The 24,253-nt window shown below is 42.3% G+C and overlaps 1 protein-coding gene across 5 annotated transcripts in view; it reads right to left on the reverse strand.

Annotated features, from left to right (window-relative positions):
- Window positions 1-288: 288 nt before the first annotated feature.
- Window positions 289-24,253, reverse strand: part of CSNK1A1 (casein kinase 1 alpha 1) — a 31,940-nt gene continuing 7,975 nt past the window's right edge. The window contains exons 3-11 of one of the 5 annotated variants that reach the window (XM_033072963.1): window positions 20,469-20,595; window positions 18,706-18,804; window positions 16,218-16,301; window positions 13,383-13,522; window positions 10,266-10,344; window positions 9,211-9,285; window positions 7,819-7,925; window positions 6,848-6,996; window positions 289-1,818 (exon numbers count right to left, since the gene is read on the reverse strand). In XM_033072963.1, coding sequence (XP_032928854.1) covers window positions 1,811-1,818; window positions 6,848-6,996; window positions 7,819-7,925; window positions 9,211-9,285; window positions 10,266-10,344; window positions 13,383-13,522; window positions 16,218-16,301; window positions 18,706-18,804; window positions 20,469-20,595 — 868 coding nt within the window. In that variant the 3' untranslated portion in view covers window positions 289-1,810. Of the gene's footprint in view, window positions 1,819-6,842; window positions 6,997-7,818; window positions 7,926-9,210; window positions 9,286-10,265; window positions 10,345-13,382; window positions 13,523-16,217; window positions 16,302-18,705; window positions 18,805-20,468; window positions 20,596-24,253 lie in introns of those variants that run through there. The other 4 variants (XM_033072965.2, XM_033072968.2, XM_033072966.2 and 1 more) reach the window with 4 other exon arrangements.

Here is a 24,253-nt window from a genome sequence, read left to right on the forward strand (position 1 = left end):
GTCCTCCCAGATTATCCAGCCCAGGGTTTATTATTTATTATTACGAGCACACAGAGTTCTCCACCTAAACTTTAACATCTCAGGGCAGATCCTTGTTGGACAGAGTACAGGGGAGCCTTGATCCACACCATCACCATTCCAGGAGTGCACTGTGAGCCTGAAGAAATGGTTTTCAAAAATAAAGATATTTTCCAACAGCAAAAAAGATGAATTGTGAGCAGGAACTCTGCCCCATGCACGAAAACTGTCTAAAAAGCAAACATACAGACAACATTTACACAATAGGCATCTGGCAGCATTTTCAGACATTTTTTTAATTTATTCTGACATGCTATAAAGGAATAAATTACACTGTTAAAGAATTACCAGCAATAAAAGTATTTCTTTCTTTCAGCTGGGCTAGAGTAGGAGTGAGAAGGAAGACAGCCTGGGGCAGTAACCAATGTGAACTCTGCATGGTGCGAGGCTGCCCCCAAGAACAAGAGGAAATCTGGTCATATCCACTTCACAAGAACTTGAAAGAAAATGCCTTGGTTTCAAAAACCATCCAAATTGTTTTTTTTCCAAACCATTCCAATTTTTGCTCCACAGCAGCAATCACAAGCCAGTCCAGCTGAGGCAGGACTCAGCAGTGCTGCCAATCCCGGGTCTGCAAAAGATGCCATTTCATTTTTTTAAAATTCCAATCTTATTATAGAGGGCTGGTCTCAAACAACAGGTTATAAAAATGCAAGACTGCCCCTTTCCCCTCAAGGAAAAAATACAAAATTTATTTAAAAACAAAATGAGGAAGAGTTACAACACTAAATCTAAAATGATTTAGAAAGAAATATGACTTCTTTTGCTTAACAAATGGCCTTAAAACTTGCTTTAAAAACAGGGTAATGTAAATTTCTTAAACTGAATTAACAAGGCAAATTAAAAAAAAAAAATCTCATTTCCTTACAGAAACAGTTTTTAGTTTTTAATGAACTTGTAAACAAAAAAGCTCCCGCTTCAAAATAAAAACAAAATCCCAGATCATATAGATGTTTACAGTGATTACATTTATCTAAGCAACTTACATACAGGTTCAGTTGTAAGATGTTAACTAAATTTCGTGACAAATATGCTGTTTTTTTTCCTTTTATACCAAGAACATTATAGAGTTAATGCAGAGTCCTAAAGATTATCTAGTAGTCGCTAAGTTTCTCTTAAGTCTTCACTTTAGATGCTGTTATTTCTAGCACAGGTAAGCAGGCAGAGTCTTTCATATGCTTAAAAACTGGAATCTTTGGTTACTACCATGTCAGCTGGCTTGGTATGTTGCACATAGAAGCCAACAACTTTAAGAATGTTTTAAGTGTACAACTTTCAAAACCCAGGGAGGAATAACCAGAAAAGAGTGCACAATTGTGAGCATTTACAATTATCACAACTGTTGCCGAAGACTGTTCATGCCATTCTTCCAAAACAATGAGATCTCATAAGCAGTGTAGTTCAAAGTAAAAAGGTAACAAAAATTGGCATATGCACAATTTTCTCCACTTGTGTGTCAACCATTAGTTAACTTTTCCACTTGAAAAAAATGCAATAGAAAACTGGACACCATGTTTCACTATCTCAGTAATATTCACAATTACAGCTGCTACAACTCAAAGTGCAGCATCACTGACACTGCCCAGAGCCAGTTTATATTGATATTAAGTTCTTTACACCAAGGAAATGGTTGCCCACAGCCACTGGCAAGTGTATGAACTAAAATTTCTAGGATTTGGGGAGTGACAAGTCCTGCTCCGATCTGCTCTGCTTTGTCCCATCCTCGTCATGCTCAGAAACCTGCAAGATAAACACAAGGGGAAACTTACTGATACAGGATGGAAATGAGAAACAGCCTTCACAGGAGGAGAATTAAACAGCAGTTATGGTCATTCAAAGGGGAAAATGCTGCTCCAGCTGGGAACTGCAGAGCTCCTGGTGTCCATCTGCAGAGGTAACAGCGTTTGCCACAGCTCCCACTGCTGCTCTGGATGCACCAGCTGGATGCCACATTCCTCCAGCAGCAATTCAGCCCAGCAGTTTGAAAACAAGCTGTGTTATTGCCACTAGGAAACAGGATGTAATTTCATAGGATTGTTTTCTACTTGTCTGCAGTGGCTCATGTTTATATCCCTGAATGTCAAGCTGTCATCTGACTGCAGGGTGCTCTGCAGAGCCGCGGTGTCACACGCAGCCAGTGTCACACGCACAGGGGACACCTCACCTCACTGTACCTGCTGCCACCACAAAGCCACAGCAGCAGGCACAACTGTGCCAGCACTGGGGGAGGCAGCACACCTCAGTGTTTGGAAGGACAAGCTGACTCACATGACAGGGAGCTGCTGCACGCACAGCAATTCTTTTCATGGTCAGCACTGCCAGTGATGTTGGGGGATTGGGAGGGGACAGGAACACACACACACACATCTCCAAGAACCAGTTACTGCAGGCTAAGCCAGTCCTCCCTCTGTGCTGCTTTCTGGTGGCTCAGGTGGCAGGGCTGTGCCTCAGAGGGAACAGGAGCCTCAACCAGAGATGGCTTTGCCAAGCGAGTTTCCGTTCTGGCTGCCCTCCAGACAGGATGGCTCTGGCCATGGGTGAGTTCATCACAGCAACAGCTCTGAGTTTTTGCAACAGAAATCTCTTCTCAGTGAAATACAGACAGAGCTGACCTCAGCTAGAGCTTGTGCTGTCATCCAGAGAGAAGCAAGTGCAAACAAGTCTTACTAGTCTGACATTCTGTCCAAAATGTATCTGGAGAGCACCCAGAAAATGGCTTTAACTCTTCCAGAACTGCCTGCAGGTCATTTCAAAGAGGTTCAAGAACTTTTTTCAGACCCAGTGTTAATGAACTGAAGGACAATTCTCTTTACCCAGCACTGGTCATATAAAAAAAAAATTTTTAAAATCCTGTGCCAGAATCAAGACAGCCATTCCCACTTGAGTGCAAATTCCCACAGAACAGAGACTCCTGAGCTCCCTAATCCCTTCTTGATGCACACAACCAGAAATTATCCTGTTTTTCCATTTAGTGTGTTCAGCAGAGAGCACTGATTCATCTTTTGAACCACTTTCTCCATCAAAGCAGCCAAAACAAAGTCAACAAAGGAAGAGTGTGGAAAGAAACAGATCAGCTCATTGCTTCAGAAGTCTGAACGTTTCACAAGAAACCTGGGCACAAAGAGCATCCTAGCAAATGATCTGCTGCTATCAGAACTCCTCAAACCCGAGGTAATATGGGCAGGAGAATGTCCAGCTACAGAGACAACAGGGAACTGGATTCAACTCCAAATGTCCCCTGAAAGTCCTGTTAGGGCACAGCCCAACCACAGCTGTCAGGTGAGACACTCAGAGCACTGCTGCCACGAGCAACTTGCTGAAGATCTCCTCCACAGATCTTCACTCCATCCAGGGCCAAATCATCACTCCTTGTCCCTCTGAGGTGTTACCCAAATCTCTGTGCTACATGAAGGATCTTCAAATTGCTTTATTATTACCCTGGCTGAAGATCTGACTGACAAGGGAGCAGCAAATGCAGTGTAATTCCCTAAAAACCTCCTAGATTTGAAATGCCCAAACTTTGTGTACTCTCCATTTCTCCAGACAAGCAAGTGGGAAGTATTCAGTTGTCAATAATTGTAATTGTCAAGCAGAGAAGCCTCAGACTGTTCTGAGCAATCCTGCCACCACCACAGGCATCCAGCAAATATTAATGGACCTGCTGACAGCCTCACAGAATCTCCAGTGCCAGAAATGAAAAACACCTCTCCCAAATGGAACTGGGAGACTTTATCCTGCAGATTGACTGCCTGAGTCACTTTTATGACTGAGGGAAGCTGAGTGTAAGCACAGTCACAAATCACACCTGAACAACTGCTGCACTGGCAAAAGAGAGCCAGCCCAACTTCCCGAGTCAGCAGAGCTCTGTCTGCTGGAACAGTTCACCTCTCCCAAGTTCCAAAGCAGCTGATCTGGCTGTTACAAAAGACACTGCACAGAGTTCCAGAGAGGGGCAGGGGAAAAATAAACTGAAGGGAAAAAAAGGTCATGGACAGAACAGGTGATTCTGGAACCAAGCAGAATGTTTAGCTTGGATAAACTCTAGGATTCATTGATGGTTTAACACGGATCTAAGGAAGTCAGGAATATCTAAATGAGCACAGTGAACAATCCAGGATTCATTGAGGGTTTAACATGGATCTAAGGAAGTCAGGAATATCTAAATGAGCAGAGTGAACAATCCAGGATTCATTGATGAATTAACATGGATCTGAGCTAAGGAAGTCAGGAATATCTGGAAATGAGCAGAGTGAACAATCCAGGATTCATTGATGGTTTAACATGGATCTAAGGAAGTCAGGAATATCTGGAAATGAAGACACTGCACAGACAATCTGAGCCTGCACTTCTCTGGCCCAGCCTGCCCATCTCCAACAGCACTTTATAAATAACTGCACCTGTACATTGCTATTTGCAGGACTCTGTTCAATGGATGTGGTTACCAGATTTGATACCAGGGAGCCTTTTAAGCCACTTCCACACAGGCTTTACTACAGCAACTACAAAAGAATTTAACTGAACTCCAGAAAAAAATAACCAGGTATTTCATCCTCTCCAACCTGTCAGGGCATCCAGGCCTACTCCTTCACCTTAGCTGGGTTCAAAAAAATCTCCATTAATAGGCAGAATTCCCTATATATCTACAAAAGATATGTAGAATTTTAGGAACCAGGAAATCTTTACTTTGATGAAGAGATGAAGCCTCTGAAGTCTTCAGATGTTTGCCAAGCACAGCTTTAATGCTCTGCTGACATCACATGTTGATTGACCCAAAGGTCACAAACCTTTCTTAGTGATGGGAAGAGGAGAGTCATTCCCCAAAAAACCCAATGAGATTGTGCTCAAACCTCAGCAATTTCTTCTTAGCTGTAGCACTGGGTCTCTACCAAAGGACAGTGTGATCAGGAATGTAAATCAGAGAACAGAAATGGTCTAAGGCTCCATGGCAAAGCTTCCCTGGTGCCTGGCAGTGAGCTCAGCTCTGCTCTCTGGCACTGCAGCATCACTTCAAGGTGCAGATAATCCTTCCATCACTTTTCTTCCTTCACACACAGCACCTGGGCACAGACTGAGCCAGCAGGGCAGCACATTAAACCTCAGAACACTTCAGCAAAACTCTGTTTCACCAGCTCACACCTTGATTTTCAGGGCAGGTTCCACTTACACATCATCACCTCCTGCAAAGCCTTCACTCTGAGCATGAGCTGTTGTGAGGAATGTGCATTTCTGCTCAAATTATCTTCTCCTGCTCCAACAGCCAACCTCTCCACACCCCAAATTGGGCTGGGTTCTGAACTTCAGTCACAGGTTCTCTATTTCAGGAAGCAATCCAAGCCCAGGTGCTGAATCACCCAGTCTGTACTGGTGGTGTAGCTGAAGAACTGGTTTCCAGCCTCTGTCACATCATCCAGCCACTCTTTATGCAAAAAATCTGACATTTAATGGCATCTGTTAAATTAGTTTTTTTCAAGAACCACTTCAATCTTGGGAAGAGCAGCAGGTATTTTATTACTTCATTTATTCTGGATGAAATGTGGTTTTCTGATAGTTATTTTGACTAAAGACACCTGGTAAGGTTTGAATGCTGCCACAGTATGTGAAGAACAATGTTTTAGTTTGTTGTAAACACTCCTGCATTTCCTTGAATTCCAGGATTGTCATGTTAGCCAAGTACATCATTTTATACACAGAAGAATGACAGACAAGAGTGCTGAAGAGCAGCAATGGCTCAGAACAGAATTTAAACCTTGCTTCTCTATTCTCAGTCACACAATCTCATTCGTTTCAATTTTATCCACAGCTCAGCTGAAGGAATTGGTTTCATGGCACAACTGGCTCAGAAATGCACAGATGTGGCAGTTTCATCCTAGGGACTTACCAGACTCACACCAGCACATTTACATCACACACACACACACAAAAAGTATTTTAAAAGCTTCTAGACCATGTGGGAAAAAATTGATTTGTCTTTCCAGAACTTAGTTTTCAGTTATTACACAATTACATTTGAACATGTCACAACATTTCCCTTTGAAACCATAACCTAGAAACATCAAAAAAATCATCAGAAAACCTGAAGCCCCACCCCAGAGCACCCAGATACTTCAGAAAATTGTGAGTTGGCAATCCACAGCAGTTTGGGGTTACTGCTTGATTTCCACAAGGCATTTTGAGCTCACTGGTCCCTTCCCTGAACTCTGGACCAGCTGTCTCAATGTAAACCCACTGGAGGAAGCCAGAGCAGTCACAATTTTCTGTTCCCAGTGTTTGAGGCATACAGAACAAAGCAAACCCACAGCACTGTACCAGCTGCCACAGAGCAGAACCCAAAGTCTCTAGATCCTTGCCTAGTCAATGAGAATTACCCCTTAAGAAGTGTTAGGTCTAGGATTTTGGATTGCATTATATATTTATACATATATAAGGACATATATATGTATATATATAAATCAAAAGAAATAAAAATGTCACATTCCCAACACCAAGTCAGTTTCTTGTTTTTGGAAAGTGGTTAATGCAGGAGCAAGAGATGCAGTGGTTAAAAATGACCCAACATCCCCAGAAGAAATGATATGAATAACAAGGACATTTTGGTATAAAGTTAGTAGTCAAATTCTCCAAGGACGTCTTTTGGTTTTGCTTTTGAATTTAAGAGCCGAATGTAGATTTGAAACCACCTCCTTGATCTAACACTTGGAATTGCCGCCGTTGTCCAAATTCGTGGAATTTTTGTTTTTCCTGTAACGTCACTTGGTTCTTGGCTACTAACCTTTCATGTTACTCTTGGATTTGTCAGTTTGCTTGCCTGTGGGGGTTTGGGCCTGCTGCCCCTGCCCACTGGAAGAGGCTGCCTGCTGTGCTGCTTTCTGCTTTAACATTGTCCAGTCGAATGTGTAGTCATACTGGTGGTTCAAGGTCCTGCAAAAGAGGGAAATGTTGTGCTGTGACACGTCAGAGCTCACACCAAGCCCTGCCTGAAATCCCACAACTAGGGGATAGCTCTGTCTCTAAGCTGCTTTAGAGATTATGAATGGTATAGAAATGTTAAGTGTTACTAACTTAAAGGGATTCTTGCAGCAAGCCCAAATGGCAGCCAGCAGCATTTACTCGCTGCACTTGTGGAAGCAGCACTCCCTCCCTCCCAGCCCAGCTCACCCACTGGCTGCACTGAGCTTCTGAGGTTTTTTTTTTAAATATAATTTCAAGGAGAGACTGTAGTATTGTACACCACTGAATAGGGATTCTTTGCAAACCTGGGGCAGACTACAGAGATCAGTACCAGCCCTTCTTTTGACAGGTGCTGCTCACTGCACAAGGTGGGATTTATGTTCCAGTTGCTCTAACGAGCTCAATGAAGCTGCACTCTTCTCCTCCACTGAAATTTCTCTCCTGGGAACCACTGCTGGGCCCAGCACTGATTTCCAAACATAAAAAGCTTCAAAGGCTTCTACCAAGGGGTCAATTTCTTAAGGTACTTGCAACAGAACCTGAAGCATGGGCTCAGCCCTGTGGTCACATCACACAGTGCAAAAACAAGAGAATCTTTTCCCTTTATGTTTAACATGGAACAATCATTTTCAGCTCCTTTAAACAGCTTTTGAAGCACTGACATGAAAGGAAGTCCCAGAAGAACTCCCTACACCACACACACAGGAGCTGCTCTCTGCAGTGCCAGTCCCACAGAGCAGTTCCCAGCTGCACCCCTGAGAAGTTTCTGTACTTTTCCACGTGGAGACTGACCTGAAAAGAATACGGAATAATTGCCTCAGGTACATGTAATCTGGTGCCTCCTCAAAGCGCAGGCCACGACAGTAGTTCAGGTACATGGCAAATTCTGCAGGGAACCCCTGGAAATCAACAGTGTTTATCAAGCCATGCCTTGCAGCAAAATCCTTCTAACAAAGGCAAAAAGATGGGCATGTGTCTCTCAAACAGCAGAGGAAAAGTGGTTGGAGATGTAGGAATTAATGGCACTTTGCCCCTAGTTGTTAATTTATTCTGTATTTCAGCATGTGGGTTTGCTCAGGTACAGATTCCTTCCCCTGAACTGTTACCTCATGCATGGTTTGCAGTCATAAGCTCTCTGCTACCAGAACCTTCAACATTCAACTTATTTATAAAGCATATGTTTCATCTTAATTAAACCTTGTTCTTATTAACTAAGTCTCTAAAATAATGACAATTATCTGGCAAGAAATTCACTTTTGTTTCTTTGAGCATAGTAGAGACAAGGTCAGTTAACAAGCATCAAGTGTGAAAACTTGAATTATGAAAACCTCTTTCAAAGATTTTCTGCTTTACATTTTTAAACATTTCATACTGTATGAAATTATCTGTAATAGGTAATAGCACACAGAACAGTGCTGTAAAAAATCACAAGGTGTAACATCCCTGGAAGTTCAAGGCCACACTGGCTGGAGCTCTGAGGAACCCGGACTAGTGGAAGGTGTCCCTGTCCCCAGCAGGGGGTTGGAACTGGATGATTTTTAAGGTCCCTTCCAACCCAAACCACTCCATGAACAGTTCCACAGCTCAGACTCTGGGGATAGAGATGTGCAGGACTAGAAAGTGCAATCCTTGGTGTCTGAGGTGCACAAACCCTGCAAGGATCTTTGTTAAAGGAATCCTAAGACTCAAAGGAAAACCTTGGAAAAACAAAGAGCACTTGCATCCAATTCCACTGCAGGCACTACTTGAGTTAGGGCAGACAATATGAACCCTCCTGCAGAGGCAGAAAATGGATGTGGCAAAGCAGACAGCTCCACCTTGGTTACTTATTTACTTCTGATGTCAAACTTGCACTGTAAACCTTGAAGAACTGAACAAACCACATGTGAGAGAGCTGGGAGCTTGCACAGCCAACAGTCAGCAAGACCTGAATGATGGTGCCATGAACTTTGCCAAGGAACAGCAGCAAATGCTGCCCTGGACACACATTCCCAGTCTTGCTGGGTGGCCAAACCCAAGGCACCCAGTGCCTGCCAAAGCAGCATTATTCAGCAAATGCCATGTGAGGCTGTTTAATATACTGGCTCAAGTTTAGGGAAAAAAAACAAAAAACAACAACAAACAACAAACCAAAGAAGAAAAGAATTTCCATTTCACAGTATGACATCATTTGGAAACTCTTACCTTACACAAAACCTCAACAGGAGTGGACATTTTCTTTTCACTAATCTTTTCATACTTTTGCTTCTTTGTTGCAGCCTGTGGAACATGTAGGTCACAATATAAGAGATATTGTGCAACACTGGATTAACAAGGACAGCAGCAAAAAAAAAAGAAAAAGATGACAAAAATCCTTTGGTCAACCATAAGTATTTTATGTGAAATCTCCAAGTCCCACACACTTATTGCAAAGAGAATGAAGGTCAATCTGGTATTAAGATTTGGCCACAGTTTAATTCCATTTGTCGCAGTCTAATGCTTCCATCACATGGCACAGCTCGTGTAGTTCTAGCTGCTGCTTTTGTCCATTAACCACTGCAGACTTGCAGCTCCATTTGCCAAAGTTGTATTAATTCCCACTCAGTGCCCCATTCAGGGTTGCCTGGTGCTTCAGCACCCTTTACAAGAGTTGCAGTGGCCCACAAGCTGCTGCCTTTTTAGAAATTGTGCAGCTGCAACACCGTTGGAATGACACAACTCTCACATGGAGGAAGAAAAACAATTAAAACATGAAAATCCATCACTGGAGTCTAAATAAATGAAATAAATGTCTGCCACATTTGTAGCTGGCTCCCATACATGGAAATCCTGAACAAGCCTGCTGCAGTTAATAATTATTCAGTTGTGCCATAACCTGGACTGAAGATACCACTGAGGCTCGACTTGCCAGGCAGGAGATTATTTCCATGCTCTCTCCAGCAATTCAAAAAGCCACTAACAATGTTATTTTCTATTTCCCAAAGGGGCCTCAGCCTGCAACAGGACAATAACTGGCAAAGATGATGTCAGCTATTGTTTGGCATCAATTTTAAGACAGTCCAACAATGCACATTTCGCCTGCTGCGTAAGAGGCAGAATCCACAGTCTATAAATACCAAGCTTTGGGAAAAGCTGCTTTGTACAACTGAGGCTAAACATTATATAAACCCACCTGACAGGCAGAAGCATGATACCCAAACATGAAAAAAAAAAAAAATACTAGAAGGGTGGGGGAGGGAAATAAAAGCATCACAACCTACCTTTAATCCTTGCCAAGGCAGACTGGTTCTGTTAAAGTACATCAATACATAGCCTAGAGACTCCATGTCATCCCGACGACTGCAGGAGGAAAAACATCAGCAATTACAAATTCTGCCACTTCTTACTTTATTCCACAGTGCTAGTACTCAAAAATTTAAATTAAAAAAAATAAATCAGGAATAAACCCTAAGATAGTAAGATTGCTTGTTTTTTAAGCAAGAAATATTCTGTAGGTATTATGTGTTTTAATCTGCAGCTACACTGATTTGAGAAACAAAAACTTTGGAAAATGAATTAAAAAAAACAACATTAAATGTCTTTCCTGCCTTCTTAAGCAGCTTGGGTAGAAACTGAAGATTTTCCTGTGGGAACCATGGAATGCATTGTAAAAGAGAATGAGGTTAATGAGGTCAATAAGGCTGTAACATCATGTCAGTAAAATTGTTCCCTGAATGTTGGCTCAGCCTGGGATCAATCCTGACCACCTGGTCCCTAAAGGACATTGCTCCTTTCTTCCCTCCCTTCTGTCAAAAACCCCTGAGTGTCTCTGGTTTTAACAGGCAGCAATATTTATAAAGGTGCAGGAATCAATCTGAGAGGTGCTCTGCCTTCTTCCCACAAAACTCTGTTCCAAGGCAGCTGGAGAACTCCAAGTGATCCAGCCTAGGACTTCCCTGGGAGCTTGCACAAACTCTCATGGAAAAGGCTTCACATCCTTCCTGCCCTGCACATGTTCCACACCCCCACTCTGCCCACATGAACACCACTGTGTTTGCTCACAGCTTTCCTGAGCACCAAGACCAGCACAGTTCACTGGAGTGGAAAACACACTCCACAATTTTTTTTTCCTCTTGGCAAAGTTGCCTTTTCCCAGCTGTGGTAAAATCGGATTTTTACTATGACTGCCCCTCTGCAGCTGACATCTATTTAGTGTGAGGCAAAAAAATAACTTCTTTTTCTCCTCCCTGCTCCCTTCTGGGCACAACCTGGTGGGTTTTGCTGCTGCTCTGCCACCCAGAGAAGGATTTAAAGGCTGGCAGGACAGGCTCTACACCTCCTACCCCAACCAGGGATCAAAAGGCTGACAGTGGCATTGCAAACAGGACTGCACACAAAGGGAAGGGGAAAACAACTCCCCAGAAGTGGGAACAGACTCCAGGCTCATCTATCTGCACATCTTGCTGTGAGAAGAAAGAAGTTGGGGATGTTTTGTGCTCCAGCCCAGCCAACAGAACCAGAACAGCCTGGCACCCCTGGGCCAGCTCTGTGACCCTCTGGGGGACAAAGGAAAAGCTATCCCAGGGGAAAATCAGCTTTTAGCACCAGGCCAGAAAAGCTCTGCTGTGCCCAGGGAGCAGAGGATTGGTTCCCTCCCCTCAGCAGCAGCTACCTCTGAGATCATCTCAGCTGCAACATGAAACCACAGACAAAGGGCTGAAAAATGATACTGAGCCCACAAATTCCAGCCTGCAAAACTTGCTAATTCTATTACAACTGCAGATTTTAATCACCAACAGCATTCAGTGAACCTGCACAGGGCCATGACATGAAATTATGTTTTCTGAGGAGGCAGTGATAAATTCAGAAGCAATAAAGGGATTAAGAGTATCCACCCCCCATCCAGCTCATTGTTTTAATGCTTAATGTCATGATCTCGTAGTAGGAAACATTTAGTTCTGTAAAACTGTAATTTACATTACATTTGATAATATATTGATAGGAGCAGCTTTCAGGATTTGGAAAATAGGACAATCCTCTCCATTATTAAAATAAATAACATTGCAAACAGCTCCTTGAGCACAGCTGTCATTATCTGTAGGAAAACATGTTCTGGAACAGTTAAAAGTACAGGACTAGAGGTTGAACTATTCTGTCATGAGCTCCAGAACTGGTTTCTCTTGATTACAGGAATGCATTACTTCTTTGCCTCACTGCTGGCTTGACCTAGACAGTTTAGCAGCTTTTAGCAAGCACCAACCTACATTTCTAATTATAACAGAATCCCCATTACCAGCAGATATGGTGTAAAATCCAACTAAATTCAATTTTTGGTGTCCAACTAAATTCAAAAGCAACATGCTTTGCAGATCCCTCCTTCACTCTCAGGTACAAGCACAGATATTCCCTTACCAGAACTGCTTGGGATCTGTGAAATGCATTTATTCCAGAAGTGACATCTGTCATTTACCTCCCTGAGCCACATACCAAGCTGGCTTAAATAATGACACTGACAGATAATTAAATACCCTGAAGGAACCTTAAGGAAATTAAAGTAAAAAAAGGAAACATGGAGCATTTTAAAGCACCATTTGTGGGTTCCATGTTCTGTTGAAGTTGGCCACGAGAAATTCTGTCATTCCCATCTTGGTTAACACAAAGGTCAGAGGCACAGACATTCCTGGAAGCTTTAACCATCCAGGAGGAGTAAAACCACACTCTTCAGTCATCCATGAGAATATTTAGGCACAGATATAAAGAAGAGAGGCATCCCTTGATATCCCAGGAGTACCTAACACTTCCAAACAACCTGAAGTGCTCTCTCCACTGGAAAATGCTAGAATTCTGTAGCAACAAAACACCTTTGATCCAGAAGATAAAAATGTGTTTGCTGATTAAGCAAAACTCAAATATACAAAAATATCCACACATATGTGTACATACCTACAGACACAACTACACCAGAAACTAAACTACAGTGGGACTGAAGGTATTTAAGTCTTGCTTGCAGGCAAAAGGAGAAATAATGGTTAATAATTTGGAGAGTGAGAAATCAGGCCAGACACCAGCACTGGAACACCTTTCTGCTTACAGAAAGGCCTCTCAAGCCACTCAGCAGGTACCAACACATCAGCAAAGAGCACCATTTTATGTGTGAAGGGCTCAGAGATCCACATCAAAGCATGGCTTAGCCTTTAAAAAGCCAGAATAATATGCAGAACACCCATGTGATGTCTGCAAAACACAGAGTCTCTTCAACAAGCAAATTAGCTGCTTGGATTTTCCCCCTATCCTTGCACAGGCAGCCAAAAGGAGGAACACTTGCAAAGGGATGGATCCATTTTTTATACAAAACAAGCTCAGACTCTTCAGAAGTTCCCAAAGAAGGTTGCACTCACCTCTGCTCAATGCCAAGGTGTGCATTGATGCTGGCATACCGAGCTGTGCCAGTGAGATTTTTGTCTTCTCTGTAAGGTATGTGTTGCCTTGTCCTGTTGTCCCGGTACTTTTTGGCCAAACCAAAGTCAATAAGGAATAACTTCAAGAAAAAATGAAAATAGGTTAGATTCCTATCCAATTCCCCAAATTCCCAACTTCTTTCACTAGGCATTAGCTATGTTTTAAGACACCCAGACAATGTAACAGCCTACAGTTAAAAGAAGCAAAGTAACAGTGCAGAGGCGCAACCAGCTTTAACTAGCAAGTTAAAAACTCGATGGTGAATTAGTTCAAGCCTTTTCTCAATCCCCTGGAATGGATTAGATGGTGCTGCTCAGCCTCTGGAGCTTAGTTCTAGCACTATTTTCTGACTGCAGTGCACAGCTGAGGGAGGGAGGTGTGTGAAAGCACATCCCAAACCTCACTGGCACCGGAGCAGGTCACACACACGGAGCTCATGCACGAGGCACACCCTGAACACGTCCTGTCTCAAAGAACAGTGGCCATTCTGCAGAGCACAAGGCCAAAACCTTCCCCAGCAAACAAGACAGCTTGTTCTTGGCTCATCTGAAGGCTCCCAGAATACTGCCACAGCAGCAGGGCAAGCTGGCTGGGTTGAGCACAGCCAGAAGCTGGAGCCAAGGAATGGATCCAATTTGGGTTTCTAATAACCAAGCTTGCCCAATGATTTGGTATTTAGCAACCTGAGTGTGTGGTAATTAGTGTGTGGTAATCAGTGTGCTGCCAGCCAGCCCACCTACAAAGGGTCATGCAGGCTGTACCTTCTTGGGCAAGATTTCAGGACTAGGCAAAATAAGCTGAGGCAGAAAGAAGTACTTAAGGAATCTTTTAAATTCTAGCACTCAGACTTCAAGCTACAAAATCCTGATTCCAACACTGGATTAATGCTACAGGATCAAGGACTGCAATCCCTACAGACTGATCAGTGCTCCAAAAGTAACTTGGGTGGGGGCAGAATGGAAAGAAGACATTTAAAGTTTGATAAAGTCTCAGTAAAAACCAACTCAGTATCACCTTGAAGTTGATTCCAGAACTGAAGATACATCTTTAAAAGCAGACTGGAGACTAAAACACACCCAAGGGTGAAATGGGGGTCACTGGCACAATGAAGTCCTGTGCACTAGGAAGTTCAACTCTACATGAAGTATCCAAGATACTCAAAGTTTCTGAATTGCAGAGTAGCTGTGGTTCAGAATTCTGATTGAAGAAGATTTACCAACTACAGCAGCCTAGACAGGAAAAAGCAAAGCTAAAATCCTCTTAAACTACTGGTGTCAGAGCAGAAAAACCTGGGGTTGAAGCCTTGCCATGATTTATGTGCAAACACAAGGCAGTGTTCAGGTGAAAGTCACCCTGAAAGCCCAGAATGCCTGGAGCAAGGGACATAAATCCAAATTTTTCAATCAACTCCACTGCTCAGACAGCTCAGCAAGATGTGGGTCTTGTGTGCTGTATCCACTACAGGCAGCTACTCAGTGAGCATGGACACATTCCCTAGCTACCAGGAAATCATCTGATATGCCAGGAAATATTTGATACTGAATCCCAAAGCAGACAGGATAAAGTTTACGTGACTGCTGTGCTGCAACTTTCCTAGAAGCAAAGCCTGAGCTGGAATGCAATCCCTCATTTTGTGATTTGGTCCACAGCACAGACCTGTAACTGGGTATTATTGTACAGCAGCAGCTTCCCTGGGGAAGTTTGCTCTGTTCCCTAGCTCAGGATCAGTCTGTAATTCCCTGTGGATGGGCTGAAGGCAAAGGAGTGAATCCCTCCTGGAAAGAAGGAAGCTGGGAGACACAGCCCAATGTGGATGAGCACAGAATGTCCCAGTGCCAGTTCCCAGATAACCTCCCAGCACCTCCACTCTGTTTGTTGCACTATCAGCAGGAAACTGGAGAAGTAGGGCACGATTTTTGCCAAGAGCAGCTAGAGAAGTAGATCAAAGTTTGTGCCTCTGATAAGAAAGTTTCAGAAGCAGACAACAGCAGCCTGGCAGCTTGTGTACAGCAGGAACCCGCCTGGGATTTAATCCAGGGAGATTTCTGTGCAAAGCTGTGCACCAATGGCCAAGCTCCTGAGCTGTGATTCATAGTCAGCAATTTCCAGCTGTCCTGCTACCAACTGGCAAATGTCTTCCTCTCTCTGCAATTCATCTTCTCTTCAAGAGCCAGAAATACAACATGAGACACTACAAGATAAGCTCCTGCTTCTCCAAGACACAGCTTGCTGGAATAATTTCAGTTTTTAAGCACAATGGATGAAAATATTAAGTCTTCATTACAAATTTGGGGTGATTTGGAACAAGAAGTGCTCGGGGAGGAGTCTGGATGAAGTGATAACAGAATTTCTCCACGTGCATCCACAGGAACTGCAGGAAACCTTCAGCAAGGTAAGCAGGAGCCCTGATATTTCATGTCTATCCTTCACCACATTTTTTAGGAGATTGCCTTTTGAGTTGGAAAGACCACAAACAAAACCTGCACCTGAAATCAAGCACGTACATTTAGCCCTACCAAAGTTTAGAAATAATTCCACAATTTAAACAAGCGCCACAGGGAAACATCTTAGTAATGTTACATGTTTGCCAAGTATGTCTGAATAATGCCAACATAAGAGGTGCTTTTGCAAGGTCTACATTCTCCAGAAAAACAAAATTAAAAAAAAACAAAAAAAAGAAACCAAACCAAACGAAAAAAAAAAATAAAATAACCAAAACAAAAAATAAAGCACATGAATTTGGGGTTGAGGTTGGAATAGGAGACAGTTCAGACCTGGTTTAATCCTGAGAAAGATGGGTCCTGAGAAGTACTAACAGTCATGCTTCTTTTCCTCTTCCCCACTGGAGATTCTAAACACTGAACAAACAATAGAGGGTGGCAGTGCATCAAACAGTCTTGCTTACATTGCAACATTGGCCGGCGCAGACAGGCAACACCGAGGCGTTCGAGAAAGAACAGGGTAGCCAAATGCCATCCTTCTTCCACCAAGCACTGGACTTTGCAAAAAAACTCTATCTTGCCATCTTTTTTTTTTTATTTTTTGAGCAATATTTTGATTTTTTACAGTAGTAGTATTTTTATTTTTTTTTTACCAAGGAGAAAATTTGATAGATGGGACAAGGTAATTTTCAACTGTGAGCCGCTCCAAAATGGCACTGCCTTAACCAGGGATAGCAATGGTGACATTTGGCTCTATTCAAAAAGGAAATTCAAGTTTTTGCTTACAAAAGCAGCCTTTGGTTCCACAAACTGCCCTTCCCCCATAAGACATTTAGAAAAAGTAAATCTTCAGTAAGGAAGAGGTAGAAGGCATTTAGTCACCTTAAAGTTTACTTTCATAAGCATGCAGGGCTTATTTCTAGCAGAGCTGGAAATTCATCTTTTAAGGTGGGAGCAAAATTTCTCCCAATCACCAAATTAAAATTTGGAAAAAAAATCAATGAAAATTATTTTTTTTTAATATAACTGACAGGAAGCTACTGGAACAAGATTACCATGCTGTTCTAGCCTCTGTGGCTGATTTTCTTTTGAACTGTGTCGAGTCATCTCTAAAAACCCCAAAACTACACTGGGTTACAAAAAGAAACATTAAATATTTTATGGTGGCGTTTCCTAGACAGAGCATTTGATTCCAAACTGAAGGAACCCATTCCACATTTTGCTCATGTAAAACTCAATTTGCTCTTGGGTCAGGAACTACCTCCCTAACCCCTGAAAAGTAAGTGAAGCCCATGCCCACAGTGTTTTGTCACCAAATCACTGCATGGCTCCCTAATTAGTGGGGAAAAAAAAATCAAATTCTTTGTAGGCAATTTTGTCTTGCATTTCAGCTGATGCAAATCTAAAGTGTTCCTCCTCTAAAGTAAGCACAGCAGCAATTTCTAGGCCATTAATCCACACCAAGATGAACTGGAGTGCAGCAATGACCTAGCATGACTGTGCAAAAGTACAGAAAAATGGCCCAAAAAGAACAATTGGAAATCAGAAACTAAAACTAGGAAAAAACCAAAATAAAAAGTTTTCAAGTTCTACTTTGAGTCATGCCAGAGAATTAAGGAGCCTAAACTGCTCAACACAGCAGAGAAAAATAGAGCTGTACAGAGTGAAAGTATGAAACTTGGGAACAAACAAAGTTTAACAGCAACAGGATTACATAAAGACTGCCCTTCAGCTGGAATTACAAACTTTTCCAACAATGGTTGTCTCTAAACACTCAGTGCATTGCACCTCTTCAGACAAGAGCTGGGATCTCACATTATCCAAGCTTTCCCCTTCTAATGCTCATGGCCCTGAAGTTGGCATTCATACAGGCAAACAAAGGTAAACATTGTGATTATTGCTAGTGCCTAACCAGATGAGACATCCTGGGATGGCATCTAGAGAAGATAAGTGGGAATCTTGCTTCCAATAAACAGCTTGATCACGTACATTTGTCCTGAAGTTGGTTTCTAATCAGTAGCATGCTTAATGCATTGCCAATGCTGCCTGTCTGCCCGAGCTCGACATACAAATTGCAGGATTAAGCATATTTCACTCAAGAAAACTAAAAATGAAATGAAAAAGTTGCCTTCTAGGCAGAAAACATGCACTTCTGACTATGTTTACCCATCCCAAAAAGTGTAACAACCTCAGCCCACCCCCCACCCACCCCCAGTTTTTTTTTTTTTCTCCCCACAAAGTAAACTGAGACAAAATTTTTGTTGTACAGCAGGTATGCTACAGCTTAACAGTTTTCCATCAACATAACTGCATTATTTCTTTTATTTATAAAGGTATCTGCATGCTGGCTCTTGGTCTTATCCACAATTCTGATGGTTGAAGAGACTTTACCAGTCTGTCACTGCAAGATTTAAAGCCTTGCTGACTGGTAGGTCAGGAGCTCCCACGTTGGCACAAATTGTTTTCATCCTAGGAAGTCAGCCCCAAAGCCAAAGGAAAGATTTCTCTTTATCACAGAGGAATAAAAATGCTATGACAACAGACATCTTGAGAGAAGCAGCCAGGTTTTCTCTAGGGTTAGTTTATAAGCTTGTTGCAAGTCTAGAAGTCATCTTGCAATCAAGTGCATCTCCCAGGTTGGGTCAGAGACTCACAGCATTTACAAGTGGACACCAAGAAAACCAAGTTCTCACACCCAAGAACTGTGGTTTAGCATCCAAACTAGCAGTTTTAGCAATGGATTTTATACAAGTTGTGCAGCTGGAATCAAATCACACAGGCATTGTCTCTGCAGCTTGGAAACAAAGAGCTTTGGACTAACCTTATTACAGTGACGCCCAATACCCATTAGGAAGTTATCTGGTTTAATGTCTCTGTGTATAAAATTCTTTGTGTGCACATATTCAATTCTACTGATCATCTGTAAAAAAAACCAGCAACATGTAAGATTTCAAAGAGAACAAGACATTTCATTAAACCTTCAATGAAAGCATGAATTTTTAGTGTTACCTTCCTCTGCAACTTCAGCTCATGTGGTTTTTCCTTAATGAAAACCAAGTTTTAAAAATGCTGTCTGAATATCTTTTTTCCATGTCAAAAATTCCATAATCTTGGTCAGAAACTGGCAGATTAAATACCTGAATATTTCCCAGATGTTGAAGTTCATGTTTCTAACTATAGCATCCTATTAAAAAGTATCTTTTTTTCATTACTTCAAAGGTTTTATAGCTACCACAAGCCAATTTTAAAGCTCATTCCCTCCCCCTGCCTCAGTTACTCATTCATCTGGTTATTCATTCATCAAACATCACTTTTCCAGGTAACAATTTTCATGGAGCAAGTCACAACTTGATGGTGGCCCATGCTGTCATATCTAGGCTACCCTGATGCCAGAATATCTGGAGAAACTCTGGCACATCTGTGGCACATCTGTGTCACCACACAGGGCCAACCCATTTCCTGTGGGTGAGATCACAGCCCGTGGTTGTGGCACAGCTCTGCAGCTCCTCTGACATTCCCCTTGCAGCCTTGAGCTGTTACATCACCCCCCTGCCAGCTGTTTGCTGTCCTGTGCCCTAAAAGCCACTTCTGAGCACTGATGTCCCCCCTTTCTGCTGTTTCCCAGCTGACAGCTAATAAATGTTTATCATCCAAAGGAACACTGCACAAACCCCTCGTGGATTCTCTGGAGATGCTGTCACACCCAGACTCTAAGTGAGCAGGCAAATGGCTCTCTGAAGCAAGCACATCACCCTCTTAGGGCAGCTGACAACAGGGACAGCTGACCTTGCCTCCAGACAAATGCCTTGAGCTTCCTTGGCCAAGAGCCTGGGATTCTACGAGCATCTGGCCAAGTGACAACTTGGTACTGATATCAATTACGTAATATTAGATGAAATTTCAACTACCATTGAAAAATTCAACTTGAAAAACCCTCACTGCTTTTCAAGGAGCTGAAGACAGCACAATCAAGCCATTTATTGAGCAGCAAGAAATAAATATGGCTGCTCATTTCAAATGCTGTATTCTCATGACCAAGTTGGAAAAATATCAACTGCTATAAAAAAAGACTTCAGAAGAGTTTTAGAGGCCTCCATTATGCTGGAGGTAGAGTGGAATCTCCACTAACAGCTCGAAGAACTGTCTGTGAGGACCAAACAAGGCAGGCAGTTATTTATTATTAGCTCAGTGTCTGGTCCTAGAGGCTACAGGAGGGTGTGAGAGCACAGGGACAGACTGGATGTTGTCACCACAGGTCCTATGGAATCAGATCCCCCACAACTGGAGACTGTTTCAGCCTCCCTACCACAACCCCCATGGTGATACTGGCAGTGAATCCACCCAAATTAGTCTGAATATTTTAATGAAGTTGCCCTTAAAGCAGCACCACAAAGGAGCTGGCAGCTGCAGTGCCCTCCCACTCAATGCATTTTATAGGGCAGAGCACACAGGAACCACCATTACTTTGTCCTTATTTAGGTCAAGTGTTCACTTAGTGTATAAAACAGAGCATGAATTATTTAACCCACTCTGCAGAGAATCCCTGAGGGCTCTGGAGCTGCTCCCACCAAGGTGTGCACGTACCTGGTCTGCTAGCATAAGTACTGTTTTCATGGTAAACCTGCGAGAACAGAAGTTGAAGAGGTCTTCCAGGCTGGGCCCCAGAAGATCCATGACTAGAACATTGTAGTCCTTTTCTTGACCATACCACCTGCAAGGAAGGAAATGATGCAGCATTAGCAGCAGTCCTGATGCAGCCAGGATAGCCTCAGTGCTCTCAGCTGCAAGGGCACGTTGCTGGCTGATGTTCCATCTTGAGAGCTAATGAGAAATTAATGCTGCTAATATCTTATTTTTCCTGGAAACAAAAGCCTGAGCATAAACCAGAACACACAAGTTGGCAATTTTCCCTGAAAACACTACTCCCAACAACCAAAATGCCAAACACCAGAATGAAAATGGAACCAAAGCAGCAGTGTCCTTATAGTGAGGGGTGTGTGCAACACCTGCACTGAAATTCCCCTACAGAACCTTTCCCTCATTGCTCCTGCATCACTGCACAAAACTTGAAATGCTTTAGGTTTTGTTTTCAGGTCTGACTTCTCTGCACCAGACCAAAGCAGTTCACTCATATACTTTTTAATTTATTTCTCAATTTAAACAATGCCAACCAAGTTCTATTGTCTAATTAAGTTGAATATAAAGGTTCTTTATCAGGTTTTTAATATCATAGAGAAAGAGGCACTTAAGTGCCAGAAAAGCAAAAATAGAAACATAAAATATTAATTGCAGCTGTACTGTGACAGCAACCTTTAAGTGCCTAATACATCAATTTTGGGCAAAAATAAAGGTTTACAATGCTGTGAGGACAAGCAGAAGTCCTTCCATGGATATTTTCCTTTCCAATCCATATTTAACATTTCCATTATAGCTCTGCTTTATTGCATCTGCAACTGGGGGTGTTATCTCCCCACCTAAACTCCTGAGCAGAGCTGGAGTCACACCCTGGACTCCTGCACATCTCAGCTGTGAATTTCCACATTTAAGTCCCAAATAACTACAGTGAAGTGACAGCTGTGTGTGAAAAGCTGTTTTGAAGCTGACATGACACCTGTTTGATCAGAAAGCTGCAATTTTGCCTTTTCTAAGCTCCTGCTCTTTACATCAAGGACCTACAGGGAGAATTTCCCTCAGTTTCCCAACAACAGTGTCACAGACATGTGCCTCATAGGAAGAGTATGCAGATATAAAAATAATAAAAATTTAAGATTCAGCTAAAACAGCAGTTGGGGCTTAAATATCTGTGCAGACACTGTATTTCCACTTTAGGCAATGACTCCAGAACACCAATGCAGGGTTGTCTGGAAAACAGTTACCACTGATAAAGTCAACAAATTCCTAGGTACTCACAGGATTCCAAGCTTAGTTTAGCTGGGGTAGTAAAATAAAATGTTTACAAAGCCAGAGAGAAAAGATTCTATATTTGGATTTGTTTCAGGAACTACTGGCCTGTACCTTCCCTGTACTGTCTGGATTCTAGGAGAAATCAAGCCCTTCATTCCTGCATTGTTATAAATCTGATAAAAATTATATATGAGCTGTGGCTCACACTCCTTGTTTTAGAGATCAGTCTAAGACTTTTACTCATTCCCTGCATCAAAATGGGATGCAGAAAATATGTATTTTGAAAGCAGTCATTCAAATGAAATGCCAGCAGAACAGCTCTGTAAACAGCTCCAGGGGTCACAGGTGAAAATGAAACATTTTGGTCACCTGAACTAATGAAAATTGGAGCAAATTACCTGCCCAGGTATTGTGACCTATGAAATTTTGGTTTGTTGTGAAAAAAAACCTACAGAGTAATAGGCTGAAATGAAGAATGCTAAGGAGTAAATCAAGATCTAGATAAAGTACTACTTTCTTCAGGGGATGGAATTTTAATTGAGATGCTGAGTGAAACTGTTCAGCACAGCAATGGTTCAGTGCCCAAGAGATGCAGTGGAAGGGAAAAGGATCAAAGATCAGCCTTCACTGGAGCTGAGAAAATTCAGCCCCAGCCTCACAGCCAAGGTGAAGCTGATGCTAAGGAAGCCCACCCTGGAAGGCACATTTTAAAAACCTTTTTGTTCCTCCACAGGGATCTGTCTGCTGAGTAAGTGCAGTAATTCAGGATGATTGCACAACCTCTATTGGCCTATTTCTATGTATGAACAAGAAAATTCTCATCTCCTGACCATTGTGCACTGGTGGAAAGCACATTCAATTCTCCAAGACAAAGAAATAAGGCAGAACCTGTTAATATTTCATGTTCACATTTACCTGTGTGTAATTCCTCACTGAAGACTGTGACACCTACTCATTTCACTACTGGCAATTGGAACTTCTTCCAAGGTATCAGAGTGTTTTATTTACTTTGCTAACCTTCCAAGTAAGTTTTCATTTCCCTTGGAAGGTTTCCAGGGAAAATGGGATTAAGAAGTAAAGCAACATCATGTCCATTCAAGGTGCAGGAGCTGCTATTACTGGCATGAATGAATGAACATCAGAAGTCCTGGTTTCCTTAGGAAAACTTGGTATTAGGATATATAAAAGCTGGTGTCCCAAAAAGATCTTCACAAGTTCTTATCCTGCACCAGCAGGGAAATTTGGAATTATCTATTAATATGAGGGAACAATCCAAACAAAGTCCTGGGTATCTCTTAGGTGGCACTGGCATCTAAATGTGCCCACATGTCTGAGAGATCCATGGACTTCTGTCAGTACACTTAAAAGTCCTTTCCCTCACAATAAAGTTGTGGAAGAAACACATTTTCAGTAAGGGAGAGTTTTGGAGGTGAGTGAAAAGTGGGAGCAAGAGATTGAACTACTTGAGATCCATTCTGGCTGGGTAATCACTCTGATTTAGCTACATACAGTGTATTATCTCAGGAAGACAAGTGAATTTTCTAGAACAAGTTCTCCTGATCTTTAACTGACTGTGTGCTTTACTTCCTTACATAAACCATTAACAGGACAGACTCATGGGAATGGCTGAGTTAACCCTTGAACAGGCAGTGTCACACAAACACCTGACAGAGACGTCACAAACCCTCCTGAGCTCCAAGGTGTGCCCAAGCTCCCAGACAGGAAAATGCTTCATCACTCTCCCTTCCCTCATCTGCTTCAAGCTCCATAATCCAACTATTCCAATTAGTCAGAATACAGTAAACCACTTTTATGAAGCCTTCTATCAGAGCATAGTTAAAAGCTGAGCATGGTGACCTTAATTTGACTTCAGTGACTCGTCTGTGTGAAAGACCAAGACTGGCCACGTCACCAAGTTTCCAAATCGTGTGGTTTGAGAGCCTGGTCTGTCACCCCAGCACAAACACAAAGCTGAAATTTTCTAACATCTTGGATTTCACTATTTGAGCTCTGTGGGAACATCAAAGTCACACCACACAGCAGTTTGAAAGACTTTAGTTTCTGAACAGTGCACAATAAAGCAGGTATGATGTCAGGTCACACAGGGGATGTTTACTTGAACTGACTTGGGGTGGGTTTTTAAATTCTCTTCACTAACCTTGAGACAAGGAAGTGAAGCCTTGATGCATATCTAGTGCTTGATGGTAAACACTGTAGTCAGCCCTACCCAAACTTAAAATCCTTTTGCATTTTCAGAGCTGCATCTTTCAAAAAAATCTGTAATTTCTATTTCAGCAACTACATGCTTTGTAAATAACAACAAGGACAAAAGAGATGTTGTTAACAGCTTGGTTTGTTTTGTTTGCATTTTTTGTTTTACCCAAGAAAACGTTTCATTTGGTGATTAATAGTATGTTTTCACATCTTCCCTTGAAAGAGTCAAACAGAACAAGGCCAGCTAGCAG

This window comes from Catharus ustulatus, chromosome 15 (genome assembly GCF_009819885.2).
Source record: "Catharus ustulatus isolate bCatUst1 chromosome 15, bCatUst1.pri.v2, whole genome shotgun sequence".
Lineage (NCBI taxonomy): Eukaryota > Metazoa > Chordata > Aves > Passeriformes > Turdidae > Catharus > Catharus ustulatus.